This window comes from Aspergillus novofumigatus, assembly GCF_002847465.1.
Source record: "Aspergillus novofumigatus IBT 16806 chromosome Unknown P174scaffold_3, whole genome shotgun sequence".
NCBI classification, from domain to species: domain Eukaryota; kingdom Fungi; phylum Ascomycota; class Eurotiomycetes; order Eurotiales; family Aspergillaceae; genus Aspergillus; species Aspergillus novofumigatus.
This window is the reverse complement of record NW_020194276.1, coordinates 1,466,018-1,484,559: the sequence shown is the minus strand read 5'-3', so window position 1 is coordinate 1,484,559 and position 18,542 is coordinate 1,466,018. Positions and strand designations below refer to the sequence as shown.

General features: G+C 50.1%; 5 protein-coding genes across 5 annotated transcripts; 3 read left to right on the top strand and 2 right to left on the bottom strand.

Moving 5' to 3' along the window:
* Positions 1–143: 143 nt before the first annotated feature.
* Positions 144–5,642, bottom strand: P174DRAFT_449754 (uncharacterized protein; the record flags this gene model as incomplete). The annotated part of the gene is made up of 3 exons (XM_024828875.1): positions 144–1,593; positions 1,670–4,621; positions 4,729–5,642. The coding sequence occupies 3 exons, from the start codon at positions 5,640–5,642 to the stop codon at positions 450–452; spliced, it is 5,010 nt and encodes a 1,669-aa protein (XP_024683900.1). The 3' UTR covers positions 144–449.
* Positions 5,643–7,031: 1,389 nt separating this feature from the next.
* Positions 7,032–9,479, top strand: P174DRAFT_439925 (uncharacterized protein). The gene has a single exon (XM_024826928.1). The coding sequence runs from the start codon at positions 7,197–7,199 to the stop codon at positions 9,321–9,323; it is 2,127 nt and encodes a 708-aa protein (XP_024683899.1). The 5' UTR covers positions 7,032–7,196; the 3' UTR covers positions 9,324–9,479.
* Positions 9,480–9,728: 249 nt separating this feature from the next.
* Positions 9,729–13,150, top strand: P174DRAFT_386665 (tethering complex subunit PEP5). Its single transcript, XM_024823317.1, has 9 exons — positions 9,729–9,797; positions 9,857–9,925; positions 9,999–10,295; positions 10,356–10,967; positions 11,018–11,251; positions 11,306–11,641; positions 11,694–12,197; positions 12,247–12,645; positions 12,699–13,150. The coding sequence occupies exons 1-9, from the start codon at positions 9,783–9,785 to the stop codon at positions 13,077–13,079; spliced, it is 2,847 nt and encodes a 948-aa protein (XP_024683898.1). The 5' UTR covers positions 9,729–9,782; the 3' UTR covers positions 13,080–13,150.
* On the top strand, positions 13,130–15,908 carry P174DRAFT_403959 (uncharacterized protein). The gene is made up of 2 exons (XM_024824006.1): positions 13,130–13,647; positions 13,724–15,908. The coding sequence occupies exons 1-2, from the start codon at positions 13,341–13,343 to the stop codon at positions 15,601–15,603; spliced, it is 2,187 nt and encodes a 728-aa protein (XP_024683897.1). The 5' UTR covers positions 13,130–13,340; the 3' UTR covers positions 15,604–15,908.
* A 541-nt stretch (positions 15,909–16,449) lies between these two features.
* P174DRAFT_386660 (chitin deacetylase CDA6) lies at positions 16,450–18,114 on the bottom strand (the record flags this gene model as incomplete). Its single annotated transcript, XM_024823316.1, has 2 exons — positions 16,450–17,838; positions 17,895–18,114. 2 exons carry the CDS (start codon positions 18,112–18,114, stop codon positions 16,586–16,588), a joined length of 1,473 nt encoding a protein of 490 aa, XP_024683896.1. The 3' UTR covers positions 16,450–16,585.
* Between the last annotated feature and the right edge of the window lie 428 nt (positions 18,115–18,542).

The window sequence follows — 18,542 nt, the reverse complement described above, 5'->3', positions numbered from 1 at the left end:
TGAGGATCGAAATAGACGCCTCAACAACGTGGCACAGCATAATCGGGAGCAGCTGGAGCAAGAACATGCAACATTGCAATGGACCATGTTGAGGGTAATCAAGGATTGACTGACGAATACAGATCTGTCAAAGATGAAAATATGCTTGTTTGTCATTAATGCTAAATGGTATCGCTCAACGATTCCTCATGAACCTGAACTCCAAATATGCAAATGTCTGCCGCCATATAACGCCGAACCCTCATCGGAAGAAATTAAGTACTCCAACATGGAAACAATGAAAACGGAGGAATAGAAAAGAGGTCGATGTAATAATACGCTCAGAGTAGTCACGCCGTGAATGCAATTGCCAAACTCCGTTCCTGCAATATAACAGATAACCAACGGACCCCAAGACAAAATGATTGTTGCCAGGATTTTGACAGCAACTGGGAAGAGAAAGAAAATTATTATTGGGTGATAGCCTTTTTCTTCAGCACACCGAGTTGCTCCAGTTTCGACCATGCATGATCCATATCAGAACCTTCGGTTAGTACAGGTCGAAATTCCAATCCGTCCAGGAGCTTGATCGAACCGCCGGTTCCGGCGTACAGCATGAGCTCAAATATTCTGCGACGAAGACGTGTCGCATCATCCAGATGGGATAGGTATTTCTGGTCTGCCTGCGCATCTGCAGTTGGCAGAGTGTATGGATCGTCGATGTCCAGCTCTGTTTCGGCAGGTGTCTCCCAAAGCGTGGGACGTATATCAGTCTCACGTGGCCCTACATCAGCTAGGGCAGAGGTAAGATCTAAGCCACCCTTTGTCTTCTTGCGTTCTTCCGGGATTGCTCTTATCCTCCTTTTGTCAGCACCTTTGCCGTTCCCAGTCAGAGCCGGTGGATAGAACCGCAATGTGAGGGGATTTCCCCTGAGATCGACCTTGTGAAGAGAGCAACCTTGTCCTTGCTTGGTTCGTCCGATGCGACTCAGAACCTGGCATAGCTTTCTCATTCGTACAATAGAATTGCCAGCAATAACCAGCCGGGAAAGGCAGTTCAAGCCCACCAATTCAGTGATACTGCTTAACGAATTGAAGTTGAGGTTCAGAACTTTCAGGTTGGGGAAGTTCGAGGAGAAATCTGCAGGTAGAGTCTGCAGATTGCATGAGGCAGCGTCGAGAAGTTGTAAGCCCAGGAGTGGGGCGGAGGGTGAGAGAGTCCGCGCTGATAGTTTATTCGAAGAAAGAAATACCTTGCGGATGTCTTTGAGTTTTCCTAGGTCGATGTCCAGGTATGCATTTTTCTGACTGCTCGACTTTTGCTCACGAACTGATAGAATCTCCAAGGCGCGGCACCGTTCTAGACCGAATACCGTAGACAGAAAATTCTGATCAATATAGAGAAGGTTCAAAGACGGGAACATGCTGACATCGAGAGTCTCAAGCTGATTACTTGCAAGCTTCAGTGATCGTAGCATCCGCAAGGGCGCTGATACATCGATCTGCTTCAGCTGGTTGGAGCTGAGGTCAAGCTTTGACAAGGATGGGAGGGAGTCGAGGTGCCGAACGGATACCAGCCGGTTGTGACCCAGGTCTAATTCTTGCAAGCGGGTCCTGCTCGGAAAGGGAGAAAACAATAGTTAGCATTGCAGGGTACGTCCAGTAAAGCCACAATAACAGATCAACTCACAATTCTCCAGTGCCAAAATCAATCGCCGCGAGTGAGTTGTTACTCAGCTTCAACGTCAAAAGGCCGTTCAGATCGAGTATACCATCAATATTCCGGATATTGTTTCTGTCTGCTTTGAGCTCTCTCAGATGAATAAGACTACCGAAGCCATTCAGGCTGTCCAGCTCGTTGTTGGATACATCCAGATACTGTAGGTTAACCAAATGGCCCCACGCAGTCAAGTTCGAAAGACAATTCCGTGGTATTCTGAGAGTCCTCAAACTCCTGGGCACACCACCCAGCTGGCCTATCTCATTATCCGAGACGTCAAGGTCCTCTAGACGCGGACAAAACTCGTTCAATTTGTGTAGCGTTATCAGCCCTTTGTCTCGAAGGACCAAGCGTCGTACATGATCCCAGTACGGCTCAAAAGGTTCTGCTTCGGTCAAGTGCTTGACCAGATCCTCAGTCGCCAGAGCAAAAGTCCCATGGACTTGGCGCAAGGATGTAGAGCGCGTGCGCTGAGCGACGTAACTCAATTCCAGGTGTAATGGCTGGTCAATCCCGTCGGCGGTGAAGTCAGGTAGAGGACTGAGATGGAAACTATATGTTGTATCTGAGCCAGTTTGTGTGAGGTACATCATGGAGGTCTCTGGATGATCCTTGTCAGGAGTAGACTCTATGTCCCCGGAGTCTCCACGGAGTATGCTTAGATCATTGTCCGCGAACTCACTCTTATCTTCTGTTTTGGAGAGGAAATGCTGTAGGAAAGTATGTCCTCCCGGAGGGCCACGGTTTGCGATAAGTTGAGAAGGTCGGCTAGGCCCTGGGCGGCCGTATGGCCCTTGTGCTGTAGTTCCAGCACCCTGTTCGATCGTATTTGCCGCATGACGTACGGATCCTGTTTGGCTGCCATCGTTGTAGACAATATGGGAAACTAGAGGAGAAGAGAAACTGATTGTTACGACCCGGGCCTGATGATGAATGTCTCGGTCATGTCGCGGAGGCTTTGACAAGCGCCCTTCATGGAGTTGGATCTCGTGCTCGACTTCACTTGAAGTTTCAGTGTCTTTCTGCTCGTCCGTACCCCATGAAGTGGCTCCCGTTGCTGTATTCGGGGCGCTAGAAGTAAAACGAGTCAACTTGGAACGAAGAGTACTACCGCTAGCCGGCGCCTCGACAACAGCCGGCTTTGAGCCAGAGCCAGACTTCGAGTCGGATATTCTGGTACCGACAGAACTTGCAAGGTTTTCCCCTCTTTGACTCGGAAGACTTTTTGTTTTGTCGGGCGAGGATAAACTGTGTACCCTCATCATTTCCTGTAGTTCATCCACGCTGAGGTCAGGGATATCCTTGAAAGGGTCCTCTTCGCTATCGTCACCCTTCGGCTTCTCTTGGGACTGTTCATGCTTCTCTTTGACCCATTGGTGCTTGGAACGATCATAGGTAAACCCGTTCACCTGTTCGGGGATCAAACGCGATACAATATCAGAAGACAACACTCCCTTCGCATGTGAGCTGAAAGAAGAGGCAGTGGGTATCGAGCGTGAGCTCAGGCTTTTGGAGGAAACATGGGTGTCCATCGTCAGGGGAGGGTCCACATCAGTATTTCGTTCCTCATTCGGATTGCTTGGGTGTTTCCGTTTCGGGTGCTCAAGGTTCTCTCCTCCTTTACTGTCACCTTTCTCCAGGTGCAGAGACATGACGGAAGAGTTGACACCAAATTCCGGGTCATCATGTTCCTGGAATCTCTTGAGATGGCTCAAGATTCGGGGATTAGGCTCTTTAGGCTCTCGTAATTTGCGTATATCTACACCTTCACGACTTGGAGGGCGCGAGAATTCTTCTCGAGTCGACTCATCTTCATAAGTCTCGGCATCATCTCCCTCGGAATCAGACTCCTCGACGCTCGAGAGGCCGCCAGCGGGTTTGCCCTTTGCTCTGATTATGTCCATAATTTTCGTGGCTTCGTTCAAGAAATCTTGCGTTGTGATTGATCCCTTTCGGATCTGTTCATTGACGCCCGTCACCCTCACCATCGGTATTTTCGCCTCCTGGGGAGACATTGCGCCTATGCGGGCGTTTAAATCACCGTCTCTGTTAGACGAAGATCTCTTCCTCAACGACGACCTTGTTTGACTTGGGGTTGGAGTTCTGGGTCTCGGTGTGGATTCTTGTGGAAGAAGTGAGTCCTCGTTACCATGATCCATGCCATGTTGGATCAAGCTTCTCTGCAGTAGGGACAAATTATCAGTCGGCTGACCGTTGCCCTCCGTTGCCCCGTAAACTTCACCTCCCGAGATATCAAGGCTTAGAATGGTTCTGCGCCTTTTCGGGTTCGGATCCTTGGCTGGGGTGTCCCTTGTCCATTGGTTTTCCCAGTCGTCTGGATTGTCCATCTGATCAACGCTGGGCTGCGGCCTCATTCTTGGTGCTCGGCTGGAGCTAGGCCTATGTATCTCAGAGTCGCGGTTGTGGTTTCCAAAAGCACTATGTCGAGGATGTTGTCGTCTACCAGAAGGTTTTCGGCGAGAAGAGGGGTGGAAGTTGGACTCTTCGACGTCATTATTCAAGAATTTGGGTTCATACGGGCTTGTGTCCGAGAAATCAAAATGATCGAGTTCGCCATCACCAAATCGGCTAATTCTAGGCTTCATCATGTTGCGGGAGCGTGGACGTTCTTGTCTTCTCGTGGAGCGATCGCCAGGCGTTTCCTGCCTCACATGCAAGAAACTTCGGCTCTCTCCTTTACGCCTGGCCTCTTCGGAAGGCGAAACCGGCTCGTCTTCCTCGGACAGATCGCCAAACGTTTCTTCAAACTGGCTCATTCGGCGCAGAAGCCTGTTGTTGGTGAAGGTATCATGGTTTCCAAAAAGTTTGAGAGGGCTCCCAGAAGAGGGCATGGCAATGAGGTTGCCGTCACCACTGGGTGCTCTAGCGTACGCAGAAGAAGGTCTTGGTAAAGTGGGGGTTCTGTAGCACGAGAGATCTTGTTATAAAATGGAGGCGAGCTGCGGATTCTTGAGTTTGAGGGCAAATATGGAGAAAGACGTTGAGAGAGAAAGGAGGATGGAGAAAACCGTCGCTGCGGAAAGAGACCGTCGGTTAGATTTTGCTCTCCGCGCAGGTTCGCAAAGGCGCCGCGTCCTCGGTAGTCCAGAGTGCCAGTGGAAAGGTCCTGAGGTAAAGAATGACTTGTGGTATCCAGTAGGTCATCTTCTGGAAGAGAGTCCAAGAGCTCACTTGGTTGATGGAGCAAGACGCTATCGCTGGCTCTAGAATCCGGTCGCTCCCGTGCACCCACCGAAAGTCTTTCAAGCTTGTTCGTCACTTGTTTCAGGGCTGACTTTATGACCTCCGACGTTGCCTGTCCTTCCACAGTGTTGACCCGTGAGAACACGATCGGCGTAATACCTTCATTGCGAAGATCCTCCAATCCGCTTGCAGTGCGTATCTGGTTCTCATTCCGGGATGCACCATGACCGCTTTTATTGAAATGGTGTGCGTCCTTGTCAGGCGCTTTCTTGATCTCCAGAGTTCCATTTGAAGACGGTGTAGGGCTTCCGATTGGTTCTAGGTTATCACGCTGCACTGTCGCTGCTCCTTCTGACTGCCCAGAATCCTGGTCCAGAGAATCTTCGCTATTCGCTCCGGACGTCTCGATCGAAAGCTTGCTGGGCTTTCTGGTGTGTTTGCGCGCGGAGCTGTTATTTGTAAAATCCCACATATCATCGGCTGGTTTCATCTTTGCGAAGGCATCTTTCTGTTTTGTATCTGAGCCTGGTGTTGGAGGCTTGAAAACGCTTTCCAGTCCTATCGGCGCAAACAAATCGCGCTGCTCGCCAGAAGGCAGTTCTCCATGGACAAGTCGTTTCCGCCATTCCGGTGTCGTGTCCTTCGCCTTCGGTTTTTTTGGTCTCACTTGAACGGTATCCTGCTGGCCCGACTGGTTGGAGACATTAGAGACAGACCGCAACGGCGATCTAGCATCCATGGCCGGCTGTTGTTTACGCCCAGAAGGCAGACTGGGCCTGGGGCTTTTCCTTGTTTTGTCCGGTACCGGTGATCTCAACTTCGACGGAGTCTTCGGCGTTCTGGGAGTTTTAGGCGTCGGGGCTCTCTCTTGTAAAAATGGCAGGGTCGAGTCACTTTCTTCTTTCCATCAGCGGGCGACTGTTGTTCGGCCAAGCGACGCGCGGGGATCGGAATGCGACTTGGAGTGTTCTGGATACTAGAACGGCGGGAGTGGTTGGGAGATCGAGAAGGAACGGGGCTGGTTGGACTGCCTGGTGTCGAGGCCCAGTCGTCCGAGAGATTGTCCAGCCATGGTGTGTTGCCCATTTCTATTGATGGTTTTGCGCTGAGCGAGCCAGGCGCGTTTCGCAATCACAAAGCTGCAGTGAATTGCACAACCAGTGGTAAGCAATACAAACAAAACATTAGATGGATCCACAACAATATCAACCAATTACCACCGCGGAAGTCGGAAGAAGGGGCATATTCAAATGAGATTGAGTATGAAATTGCTCTTGAGCAATCAAAAAGTGTAGCAGTAAAGCTGTATGTTTGATTATCAGTCCGGAGGATAATGTTATGAAAGTGGAGCTGGAACACGGTTGAGATCGATAAGTTTAAGGGTGGTCGGGGCAACCCCAGCAGGTTTTTTGACCTTTAATATTACTGCAAAGGCTCTCCTCACAGATCATGAAACGCATTGCTCGAGAAGCAAATTACAAATATCCCATTTCAGTGTAGTGAGGTGGTTAGAACATCTTGATCCTTCAGCATATGCTTGTTGCTCCCAAGAAAGACTTGCTGGGCTTCTTTCTACCTACATAGGCGATAACATTGAGTCTGCAAATCCCCACTTCTCGCTACGTGCCTGTCAAGCAATCGTCGGATCTATTAAGGTACTCTTTCGGGAAACTAATAAGTCACTAAGATCTGTCTACGGATAATACGTGCACACTGCCTTGAAACGACCCAGAAGCGAGGGGTCCAGCGACGTAGTGGATACAATATGGGGAGGGACTACGTCTACTGGTTGTAGCAGAAGCAAGGCATCATCTGTTGGCAGTAAGCAAACGGGCAGCTCTTGAGCCCTTCGTCAAATATTGGTATATGGTGCCAGCGCAAAGTCCGTTGAGGCAGAATTGCCGTGCTGTAAATTGATCTTTACCAGGTACCATTATATTTTTCTAATATCACAATGTGCTACCTCTGGTGTTCTTGCGATATCCTCTCTACAGAGGTACCTCTCTATATGTCAGTGTTTTGACTACCGAGAGGGGTAGCATTACATAAGCCGCCATGTCTGGTTGCTGTGGCATTATTTACACGCGTTAAGTACTTTTTCGCATGTGACCTTAATGAACTTATCCAGGACAATTCACAGCTGTCAGCCATGAGGCACCACCATACCCTGGTCCAGAAGATATGAGGAAATATACGCAGACGTGCTTCCCTATTCAGTTGCTCAGATGCAGGACCGAACTGCAGCAGCACTTCAAGCGATCAGCTCCGTTGATGACCTCCGCATCTCAACCAGATGCCACCTCGTCCACCCACCTCCCCGCTTTCTCTGGAAATATGCTCGCCTTCCGCTTCCGACATGGATATCGATGGAGTACTCGGCTCCGATGAAGACCTAGACGAAGCGGAGTGGTCTGCTCGACGACAAAGGATTGAGAGGCTCGCAGAGTCGTACTTGAATGGCACTCCGCTATTCATACTCTCTGCTTCGCTCCGGGGGCCATTCGACAGGGACTGGGTGAACCCTTGGAAGAAGTCAAGAAGGAGAGTGCCTAGCATTGGGCATCAAGACAGTCGGCCGACGAGGGATACAGCCGCAGTGGAACAGGTTGTGATACAGGAGACCAACTCTCGGAAGCGGAGACGGTACCATGAGTTGCAAGACATCCGTGGGTCAGACTCTCCCGTCGGTCTCTCGCACTTGCATGTTCCACCCTCTCTTCGCAATGAGGATCTTCGAACAAAATCGAGAAGCCCATTGTCGTCGAGAGCACCGACTGAGAAACGACCCGGGGTCTCGATGGCCTCTCAGCAATCTCCGAAGAGGCCAACACCTTGGGCAAGGCTATCCGGTCTACAAGGGCAAGATCAAGAACCGAGCCCGTTTGTGAGCAATGATGCTCCTTGGTTGAGGAAGGATCGTGCCTGGATCAATTCCCGGAATGTTGATCCTCCCACATCCCCTACAACCACTGTCTCCAGTCGTCAATCCGATATGAGAGCTCGTGCGGCCACGGTTCGCTCATCGAAACGGCGATTTCTGGGCTATACAATTCCGTCTCAACGTCGTTCCAGCATGGATTCGTCCAATAGCGTGGAATCTCCCGGCCGTATGGTCTCGCGCCAGGGATCCATTGCTGGCACGGATGGATCGAAGAAGAATGAAACGGAATCGATGCATAATCAATCAGTAAACGGTTCGAACAAACATGGCACTGTTCCTGACGAAAATACGAGCAGCTCACTTCAGATCGTTTCGTCGTCGTCACAACTACCTAAGTTTGAGTACCGTCGGCGGAAGGTGCGTGCTGCTTCTGGAGAGGACCATGCCAGTTCCCCAATGATCCTGGACAAGAGAAAGCCGCCAGTAGTAGCTGAGGGGGAGAAGGCGCCTAATATCACGGCCGATCGTCCGCCTCAAGCGTCTGCGCTGCGAAACGTCTCATTCGCAGACGCAGCGGATCTTTGCCAATCGGAAAGCTCGCAGGCATCACATACTCTGACAAAAGATGATGCCACGATGTCCAATCCTCCCGGTATCGATACAGCCCAGAATCCTAAGGCAGCCAGATCGATGCAGGGCAATACTAGCGAAAGGTTACATTCTGCCCAACGAGTACCTGGAAACTCAGCCATGATGGATTGCGTTACGTCGCTGCATACCATCGCTGTGTCAAAAGAAGATACAGAGTATGATGGTGATACTATCCCAGAGGCCCAATTTTCCACGCAGGCAGCTGTTTTGCTCGCTCAGAGATCTTTCCAGAAGGACTTGGAAAGCCCGGAACCCGAGGAGCTCCCTTTGCACCGAACCCCTAGCCTCAATACATCTCCCGCAAACGAAATCACACCGTTCTACCAAGTGAATACTCCCGGCAAGGTAGAGATCACAAATAAGTTATTTGGACCTCCAGCTACCGGATTGCCAGTGATGAGCACGCAGTGCATCATCGACGCAGTCACTCCTTTCACTTTTAGTACAGAGAAGAAGAGTAACTACCGTGTTATTTCATCGGCAAAGAGTCGTTCGGGGAGAAGGAAATCAGAGGATGTCAATCTTGCTGCTGGCATTGCGCCATCCACGCACTCAGCGCCATCACCGAGCGTAAGGGATCACTCGGAGCTCAGGAATCCAGATGCCGAGAGGAACATCGACGATGACTCCAGGCCCCAGATGTCTATGCTGCGTGATTCCCAGCCTCAGAGCCAAAATAGTGTCTTGCCAATGACGTTGACAGGAACGACCCCGCCCACCGCCCAGGACGGACAAGGGGTAATCGCAGGTGCAGATAGCTTTAGCCTCAGTCAAGCCATTGCAGATGCAGGAAGCTGGTTGCAACAGAGCTTTGAGATAAACCGAGATCTTCAACAGTGTAGTAGCGCGCGACCTCCTTTGCCTGCAGAGCGTCGTGCTCTACTTTGAGCGCCAATGCAAACAATTGCTGAGTATACCCGGCTATTGTTAATTACCAGAGCTTGGTGTGGTTCCTTCTGGGAATATGGCGGCCGTACACATAGATATATTTTGCCATATTCAGCACCATACATGATTTGTACATTGCTTTTGACAACTTTGGGCATTCTATATGATTAATTAATGTAAATACATCTATCGATAACGATGCTAAATGCAACAACCGAGCAGAATAAAACTATGTCTATTTGATCATTCGTATCAGAGCACGTGAGTTGCATTGTCAACTACTGTGATCAGGGAAAGATGACGTTGGGTCGAGCTGTGGTCTGTGCGGGATACGGTACTAGCGCGGCGCAGCTCCGCGATTGCGCTTGCGGCCGGGTATCGAGATACAGAATGATCAACCGTCCTCCACTCCCTTTGCTTACCGCACCCTGTTGATGGCGCGGACTTGACTTAATTCAAATGGCTCTGACATCAGTATGCTCGTCTGATTACTGAAGTGAAGCTCTCAGAGGATACTGACCAGCCCTTCGCAGTGGAAAGCGTTCAACTTCTTTGACGTCTCCTCGGTCAAACTTCCAGAAGACTCCTCGTCAATATTAAAGGTACACGATTGGCTTCCTCTAAATTACTCCTCTATTCGCAGCCTAAGTTCTAACAATAGCCGATTCTACTTAGTCCGATCTCACGTCTCTCAGCGCCGGCTCCTCTAATCTCTTCATCGCATCTACCGATGGCGTAGTACACATCGTCTCCGCCGGATTCAAGATCGTGCGATCTTTCAAGGCAGCGGACAATGGCTCCATTACGCATATCAAACAGATAGAAGGCACGTCACTGCTTATAACCATTGCGGAAGACCTCCCCAACGAGCCCGTGCTGAAAGTGTGGGCGCTCGACAAACCTGAGAAGAAAACCGGAGTCCCGCGTTGCTTGTCTACGACGTCGATACAGAATGCGCGAAGGCCGTTTCCTGTTTGTCTTCCCTAGGTTGGACGTACGGCTCAGATAACTGATCATTGGACGAGGTTATAGATATCTGCCTTCGCGGCTCTGGAAGATTTGTCGCAGGTAGCGGTGGGATTTGGCAACGGATCGGTCACAATCATTCGCGGCGACTTGATCCATGACCGTGGTGCCAGACAACGCATTGTCTTCGAGTCGGAGGAGCCGATTACTGGGCTCGAGGTACAAAGCGGGGCGTTATCAACACTCTTTATCTCGACAACGAGTCGAATATTGACCTTGGTCATCTCCGGCAGAGGGCAAGGTCACCCAGCGCGTGTATTGGATGACTCAGGCTGCGGCGTTGGCTGCATGGCGCTTGACAATGACACCGGAGATATTGTTGTTGCTAGAGAGGACGCTATATACACCTATGGGCCGCATGGACGTGGCCCGAGCTATGCATTTGACAGCCCGAAGAACTCGATCAACGTATTCAGAGACTATGTGGCCTTGGTATGTCCTCCAAGGGCTGCCTTGGGAAACCTTCGCAGCCAGGCAGACGAGATCTTCAGCACAACGACTTTCACCCTGCTTGATACGGATCTCAAATTTATAGCTCATTCCGAATCTCTGGCGGCGTCTGTCAAGCATGTTTTCATAGAATGGGGCGACCTGTTCCTCCTTTCGACAGATGGAAAGGTATTATCCAATGATGAGAATGAGTATTGCTATAGCTGATAGACGGACAGGTATACCGTTACCGAGAAAAGAGCCTCCAGCAGAAGCTGGAGATACTCTACCAACGCAATCTTTACATACTGGCCATCAATCTTGCGCAGAAAAAAGGCATTGATACTCTACAGCAGAATGCCATCTATCGCAAGTATGGTGACTTCCTCTACCAGAAAGGCGATTACGACACGGCCATGCAGCAATACCTCCGGGCTATTGACAATACTGAACCGTCGCAGGTTATACGGAAGGTATTACTGTCAGCATTTGGTTAATAAGCTTATATCTGACTGAATTGATCGCAGTACCTTGATACGCAGCGTATCCATAATTTAATTGAGTATCTTGAAGAACTCCACGATCACGATCGAGCTACCGTCGATCACACTACGCTCCTTCTGAACTGTTACGCCAAGCTCAAAGATACGGATAAGCTGAATTCCTTTATCAAAGCTCCAGGAGAGCTCAAGTTTGACCTGGAGACGGCCATCGCTATGTGCCGACAAGGAGGTTATTATGAGCAGGCAGCCTATTTGGCTACAAAATACGGTGAAAATGACATGGTCATTGATATCCTGATTGAGGATTCGAAGAAGTACGCTGAAGCCGTGGAATACATCTGGAGACTTGAGCCGGACTTGGTTCGTAATGGCAGTTGTACCCTTGTGATTTTCCAGGGCTAACCCAATCAAGGCTTACCATAACCTGATGAAATATGCCAGGGTATTGCTGGCAAATTGCCCTCAAGAGACTACGGAACTTTTCATGGCGTACTACAAGGGGCAGTATAGGCCAAGAACAGAGGTGGAGGTCCCAGCTGCACCCCAGACACAACCGACCAGTACTTTGCAAAGCTTGGCGGGTTTCCTTCCCTTGTCTTTGATTAACGCGGGTTCCGGAACGAAGGCTGAAAAGCCCAAGGATATTGTTGATGAGGAGACGAAAATTGAAGAACCGACACCAAGCTATGAAATTCCGAGACCAAGGACAGCTTTCTCGGCTTTTGTGGGCCGCCCGCAAGAATTCATTGCTTTCCTGGAGTCGCTGATCGACCTGGAAACTCTGAAGGAGGAGGACAAAGTCGACATCTACACAACACTCTTTGAGATGTACCTGGATACAGCAAATCGCAAGAAGGGTTCTGCTGAAAAGGAAGAGTGGGGAAACAAAGCCAAAACTCTCATCGAAGGAAAAGACGTGAGTGCCCTTTGCCCCAGTTGTATCTTCGTCTCTCATTGGCATGTAGATTCCGATCTCGACTTCAAACGTCCTTCTCTTGTCAGATCTGTCTAATTTTCGAGAGGGATCAACTCTCGTACTTGAGCAAGAAGGGCTTCGGTCTGACATCTTCCGGTCTTTTACCTCGGCAAAGGACACCCACGGAGCTATCAGAGCTCTGCGGAAGTATGGACCAGAAGAGCCTCAGCTATATGTGGACGCTCTGACATACTTCGCCTCAAGTCCGGCCATCCTTGAGGAAGCTGGCGACGAACTCGACGTGGTACTCAAAAGGATCCACGATGACGGATTAATGTCGCCACTACAAGTAATACAAGCATTGAGCAACAACTCCGTGGTTACCATGGGCCGAGTTAAGAAGTATCTTAGCGACAACATTGAGCGCGAGCGAAAAGAGATCTCCACTGTAGGTTGCGTTCCGTCGATCTTCTACCTAGTTCGAGCTAATATATGCCCTAGAATCGCCGCCTGATATCCAGCTACAGCTCGGAAACCGAGAAGAAAAGGCAAGAAATCGAGCAACTGGGTACTAAGCCCGTCGTTTTCCAGGCCCGTCGGTGCAACGCGTGCGGTGGGGCTCTGGACCTTCCTACTGTGCACTTCCTCTGCAAGCACTCATTTCATCAACGCTGTCTCAATAAGGTGGATGAAGATGCAGAATGCCCAATGTGTGCGCAAGAAAACTCTACTATCAAGGCTATCAGGAGGAGACAAGTGGAGTCAGCAGATCAACATGATCTCTTCAAGGGAGAACTTCAACGAGCCAAGGATCGATTCGGCGTTGTTAGTGAGTTCTTCGGTCGGGGTGTGATGCGGCCGCAGAGCACCATGGAATCGTGACCCTTTGCTTGAGCTTATGATGACTTCCGGCGCTGATTACAGTTGATACCAATGCATGCTGTTTTGATGCCTTAATGCCTGCAGTAGAATTTCCTTATCGATGCTTATCAGCACGTGCTCGCGCGTCGTTCCGTTCCACGATCCGCCCACTTGACGCGTGAGATAACGAACATAAACGTAGACTGATAAGCCGATTCTCCCCTCTTAACAATTGTCGATATCCCTGTACCTCTACAAGAGTATATACATATCTTTCAAAAAATGTCCTTTGATAGAGTTATTCAAGACTCTGACGATGAGGACGATCCTTTGTCGGAGATGCCGCCTCCAGTCAAGCGGGCACCGAAGCAGCCAAAGAATCATGTTGATAGTATCACGACTTGCAGCGAGCAATCTGAAATTGTAACAGCGGGCGGAGAAGCGCAAGATATAGATCATGGAAATCATTTTGCCATTGACTTTGATGCATTCCTACAATCACAGGAAACAGCGCCAAATGGCTTCTCTGCCTCTCAGCAACGGAGGGAGGAGAGGTGGATTCCGTCAGATGCTGGGGCGGGGTCAATTGGTGAGTCTTAGACGTCAATCCCATGAGAGTACTCGTGAATACACTGGTGACTAATGGCCGTGTTCAATTAATGCAGGTTCAGTAATGACGGAAATTGGACTTGCGCAGCAACGGCTTTTCGACGACGATGATGCTCAACTTGCAGCTATCCGCGCGGCCCAGACAGCGGCTTGTGACGACCAGCCAGACAATGGCTCAACAACTGCCGAGTCTCTTGTTCCTCTGAACATGGCAGTGTTGAATTATGACGATTACAATCACCGCGAGGAGAGTCCTGGCGCTCTGCAGCCTGGCGCATTCGTTACTCCCACGTCGCAAGACATGGCTCTCCTCAATGGCAAAAACCACGGTCACGGTTACTCCAACAATGACCTTACTGGGTTTTATGGAGATCATATACGACATGTCGGGCCGCAGAACGGTTCGTCGACTCATAACTTGGCGCAATCCTCAAGGTCATACAATTTCTTTGAATCATCTCTGAATCCACCAGCACAGTTGAATGACGATCTTCAGAGCCACCTGAGGTCCAGCGACACAGTGCAGACGGAGGAAGCTCATAAAACCCCAGGAAGGTCACACTCCGTGCAAGCTACATCGTACTCTCCCCACGACACCGAGCCCATCTCGTCACTAGTGACGCCGAAGGTCCCTAGAGTCCAAAGCGACAGCACTTGCCGATACGCTGCATCGCACTCGCCAAGAAGCGCATGCGATGAGCTCGCTGCCCCTGTTACAATCGAGATACTGGCGGTTAAAAAGAAGCGCGGACGCAAAAGAAAGCAAGACATACCGGAAGACGACGAAGATGATGAACTTGCTCTTTCAAATGATCAAGGCATCCCTGAAAGTGCCGAACCAGTCAAGAGAAAGCCGGGTCGGCCACCGAAGATCGTACGGACGTTGAACGAATCCGATGACGCCGGGGTGGCCAACAATCAGCCACAAGACCAGCCTGTTCCTAGTTTGGAAGAGATTCAAGAGCATGGTGATAATCCGCTACCTCTTAATGAAATTGCATCGAACCCAATAGCCAACGGAGTATCGTATGCCCTAGAAAAAAACAACTTGCGAGTCGAAGTTGCCAACGATTCAAAAGAAAATCGGACAGACGTCTCGAACGACCCGTCCGCAGACATGGATATCCCGCCGGTGAAGCCCTCGAAAAAGGCGAAAGAATCCAGGAAGAAGAAGCTGAAGCGTGGAAAGACGACATCAGTGACATTGAAGAAAACCTACGAATCAGATGTCGAAGACGATGTGATCTGGATTGATGAAAGACCCTCAAATCATATCCTACAAGACGAACAGACCGCTCAGAAACCCAGCAATGACCCAACATCTGTCAATTCAAAGGACGCAGAATTGTTTCAAGTCCGGATACCAAGACCTCTCCCACCCTCTGCGCCTGAGGTGACCGAACCCAAACCTTCGCTCGAGACATGGAAAGACGAACCAAAACCTGCACCTCCAACGCCCAAGAAGCGAGGACGCAAGAGGAAGAAGACATCTGAGCTACAAAACAGCGAAGAGTCTCCCTCCGAGAATGTCAATGGACTCGCAGGCAGCCGAGACGATAATCAAGCACCACCACCGCAGCAATCAGACATTGGCGTGTCTGTCATGCTCGAGCAGCCTCCGGACCAAGACATCAATCAGCAGGAGACTGAAACCGTGGGAGACAGGTCTCCTTCAGAAAAAGAAGCAACAACACACCCAGAATCACTCCCGCCCTTCGAACCCTCACCAACCACAGAGGCAACCGCACCTGAGACCCCAAAGAAACCAGACTCAACGTCTAACGAGGTAAACTTGAGTACATGTCCCCAGACAAAAGACCCCGGAAAAGGCCCCGACAAGCACAGCCCGATCGCAGGAACAAGCAAAGTGCCCTATCGAGTCGGACTGAGCCGCAGGGCCAGAATTGCGCCTCTGCTGAAGATCATCCGACGATAACATCACCATGCCTACCACCCTATTTTATGTCTAGACGACTCTTTTTCGGCCATCATTCCTTTTCCTGTATATCTATTATCGATCTTTCTCTTTTAATGCTCGTCACGACCTGTCAATGACTTTCAGCCTGTATACCATACATTGTATTTTTACGATTTCGTGATTCCTGCCCAGAGTGAAAGCGATGGCGTTTTGTGCTAAGGAGCATACTCAGATTTTTCTCTCCTTCTTTTTCCAATGACTGCCATTTCTCGCGTTTGTAGATGTCTCTGCTATGATCAGCTTGAAGTTTTCCGATGGTAGACTTCAATCCGGAGAATTAATTATAAGATGTACACTCATGTACTCGCGCATCTTGTGGAATGCCCAGCTTCTGAGGTTTAGCGTATTCTTTATCGATATGACCTGGTAGACAAACTCAGAGCAAGACGAGACCTGACTGATTCAGAGAATTGTTTATGGAACCACCGCATGCTCCTACCAAGGACGTCACTCCATTGTTTAGGCCACATTGTCTCTAACGAGAATTAGAATATATAGTTGCGACGATAAGGAAACAACTCATCTACAAAAGCCCAAGCTACTTCATCCGTACAGCCGTGAAATGGAACGCTACACAGTCACTAAACGAGATCCATCTAATTAGTAGCCGGGCATCCTCTTATGGCGATGGGGATGTCTCGCTCTTGTATACGTTCATCTATATCTACTTCGGTATCATAGTATTGCTACGGCAAGAAGAGGAATTGAAATATCATGAATTCTTCTAACTTGGTGCCTATCAGGCCGCTCAGGTGCGAAAGGAATAATAATTGATAAAAGCATCAAAGAGTAGCTCATTTAGTTCATCGGACAGTCCGTGGCTCAGTGACAATGAGCGCCTAACATGATCTGCACTTGTCTCGAAGGTCTCCCTCGCTATAAGAAGGTATTGGGAAAGACAGGAAGTTGATCGCAAGCATCAGAAAAGGAACCTTTCCATCTAGGTGATTGCCATCACGCAGATAAACAACATCAGGCATGCCGCAGCCGACAAGGCAGGGACCGCCGGATTTGCCCCCGATTTCACGGGCTTCCTCACTGATCCACCCCCAGGAAGACCGCCGTCATTGGAATGATCGTTCGGACCCGAACCCGGCCGGGGCGTTGGTTTTCTTATAGAGCCATCGGTGTCATTGTGCGACGGCTTGTCCAAAGAGAAGCAATTTCCAGCTTCTGGCTGGCAACCAAATCCGCAGTGTAGATTAGAGGTACCACAGTAGTCGGAACTACTACAGCAAGGGCCAAAGCTTGATCCAGCGCACGTATAGTCCTTTCCACATTTGCCATCAGGGGAGACCGGTTTAGAGGCAGTTGGAGGAGCGTCATGAGCATCTGGTGATGAAGACTTTCTGACAGCGGTATTGCTAAGAGGCTCGCCGGCTTCGCGATACCAGAATTCTTGAGGATCGTTCAAGCATTCACCAACTGTCACAGCTTTGTAGCCATATTCCGCCATTCTCCTTAGCATGTGCTCTGTGAGGTTGTGGACTGTTTGCTCGTGCACGTCGTGAGCAATAACCAGCCAGGACTTCTCTGAAGCTTTCCATGGCGACAAGGCAGCGTCAAACGTATCCTTGGAGACTTGAATGGCGCTAGGACTATCATGACTATAGTCCTTCGTGTCAATGTCATAAAGAATGATATGGTATCCCATCGTGCCCATGTCGTCCAAGCAGCCCGTTTCGGGGAGGCAGCTCGAGTACGGAGGACGCATATAGGTCGGAATTCTGCCCAAAACGTTGCGGAACGCTGCTTCATTCTTCAGCATTTGCTGTCGTCGTTGCTCTGGCGTAACTTTGCTGAGATCTTGGTGCGACCAGGTGTGACTCGCAATCTGGTGTCCAGTGTATTGCATGCGTTGAATCAAAGAGGCCCACGGTAGATCGGGATGATCTATCGGGCCCTTGGAATTATTGATTCCAGAGATAAAGAACGTCGCCTTGGCGTCATACCGATCCAACAGGTCGAGAAGGTCAGCCGTGTATCTGTTCGGACCGTCATCATAAGTCAGGGCAATAGTGCCTGATCTGGCACACGAGCGGATGACGTGCGGGCCATATGGTACGGCACCGACATGTGGTCGAGGTATATCTTCGACGGGAGGGCCCTCTGGGGTTTCATGAGCGTCGCAATGACCGAAGTCAAGCTGGCAGTCTGGAGAGCGACAATGAGCCTGGGTAGTACCACAATAGCCTGGAAACAACGGTTAGTTTGAGCACACGGCTGGACGAGAGGTCACGACAACGTACCAGCAGTTGAACAGCATTTGCCATCCGAGCAAGTTCCCACACCAGGACCACATCGCACACCGTCACCGTTTCTTATCAACAGGTGTGGAGTGACATTGCCGTCGGACAATGGCCGCGACTGGGAGGTGTGGTGACCAGGCTGCAATTTGACGATATTGCGAGCAACTGTGTGTGCCCCGAGCCCGAGGACGGGTAAGAGCAGCAAGTGACGCATATGCATCTTGGAGATGTGTTCGGGGAAGGATGCCAGACCTAATATGCAGGATAAGATGGAGGTGCAGTTATGTGTGATTGAGAAGATGGGACGAGGAAGACAACAGGACTCTGAGTCGAGGAGCTGAAGAGACGGGCGGCAGGTTGCTTCCCTTTCAGAGAGGGCAGCAACACAGAGAACAGAAAAGACAGGAAGGAAGAAAACAACGAATAGTGATTCGGAAAGAGCATAAGGAGGAAAGAACAGACGACGTTATTACATGCTCAGATGGACGGATCTACAATACCATGGGAGTTTTAATGACGGTTGAACGAGTTAGGACGCTGTCGCACAGCTGCGAAGACAGGTTGACAGGACTGTGCCGTGAATCCCAGCTCGAGGATTTTGTGGACACCTTGGAATCTCTCTGATCAGAGCAGCAGATTCTAACGTCA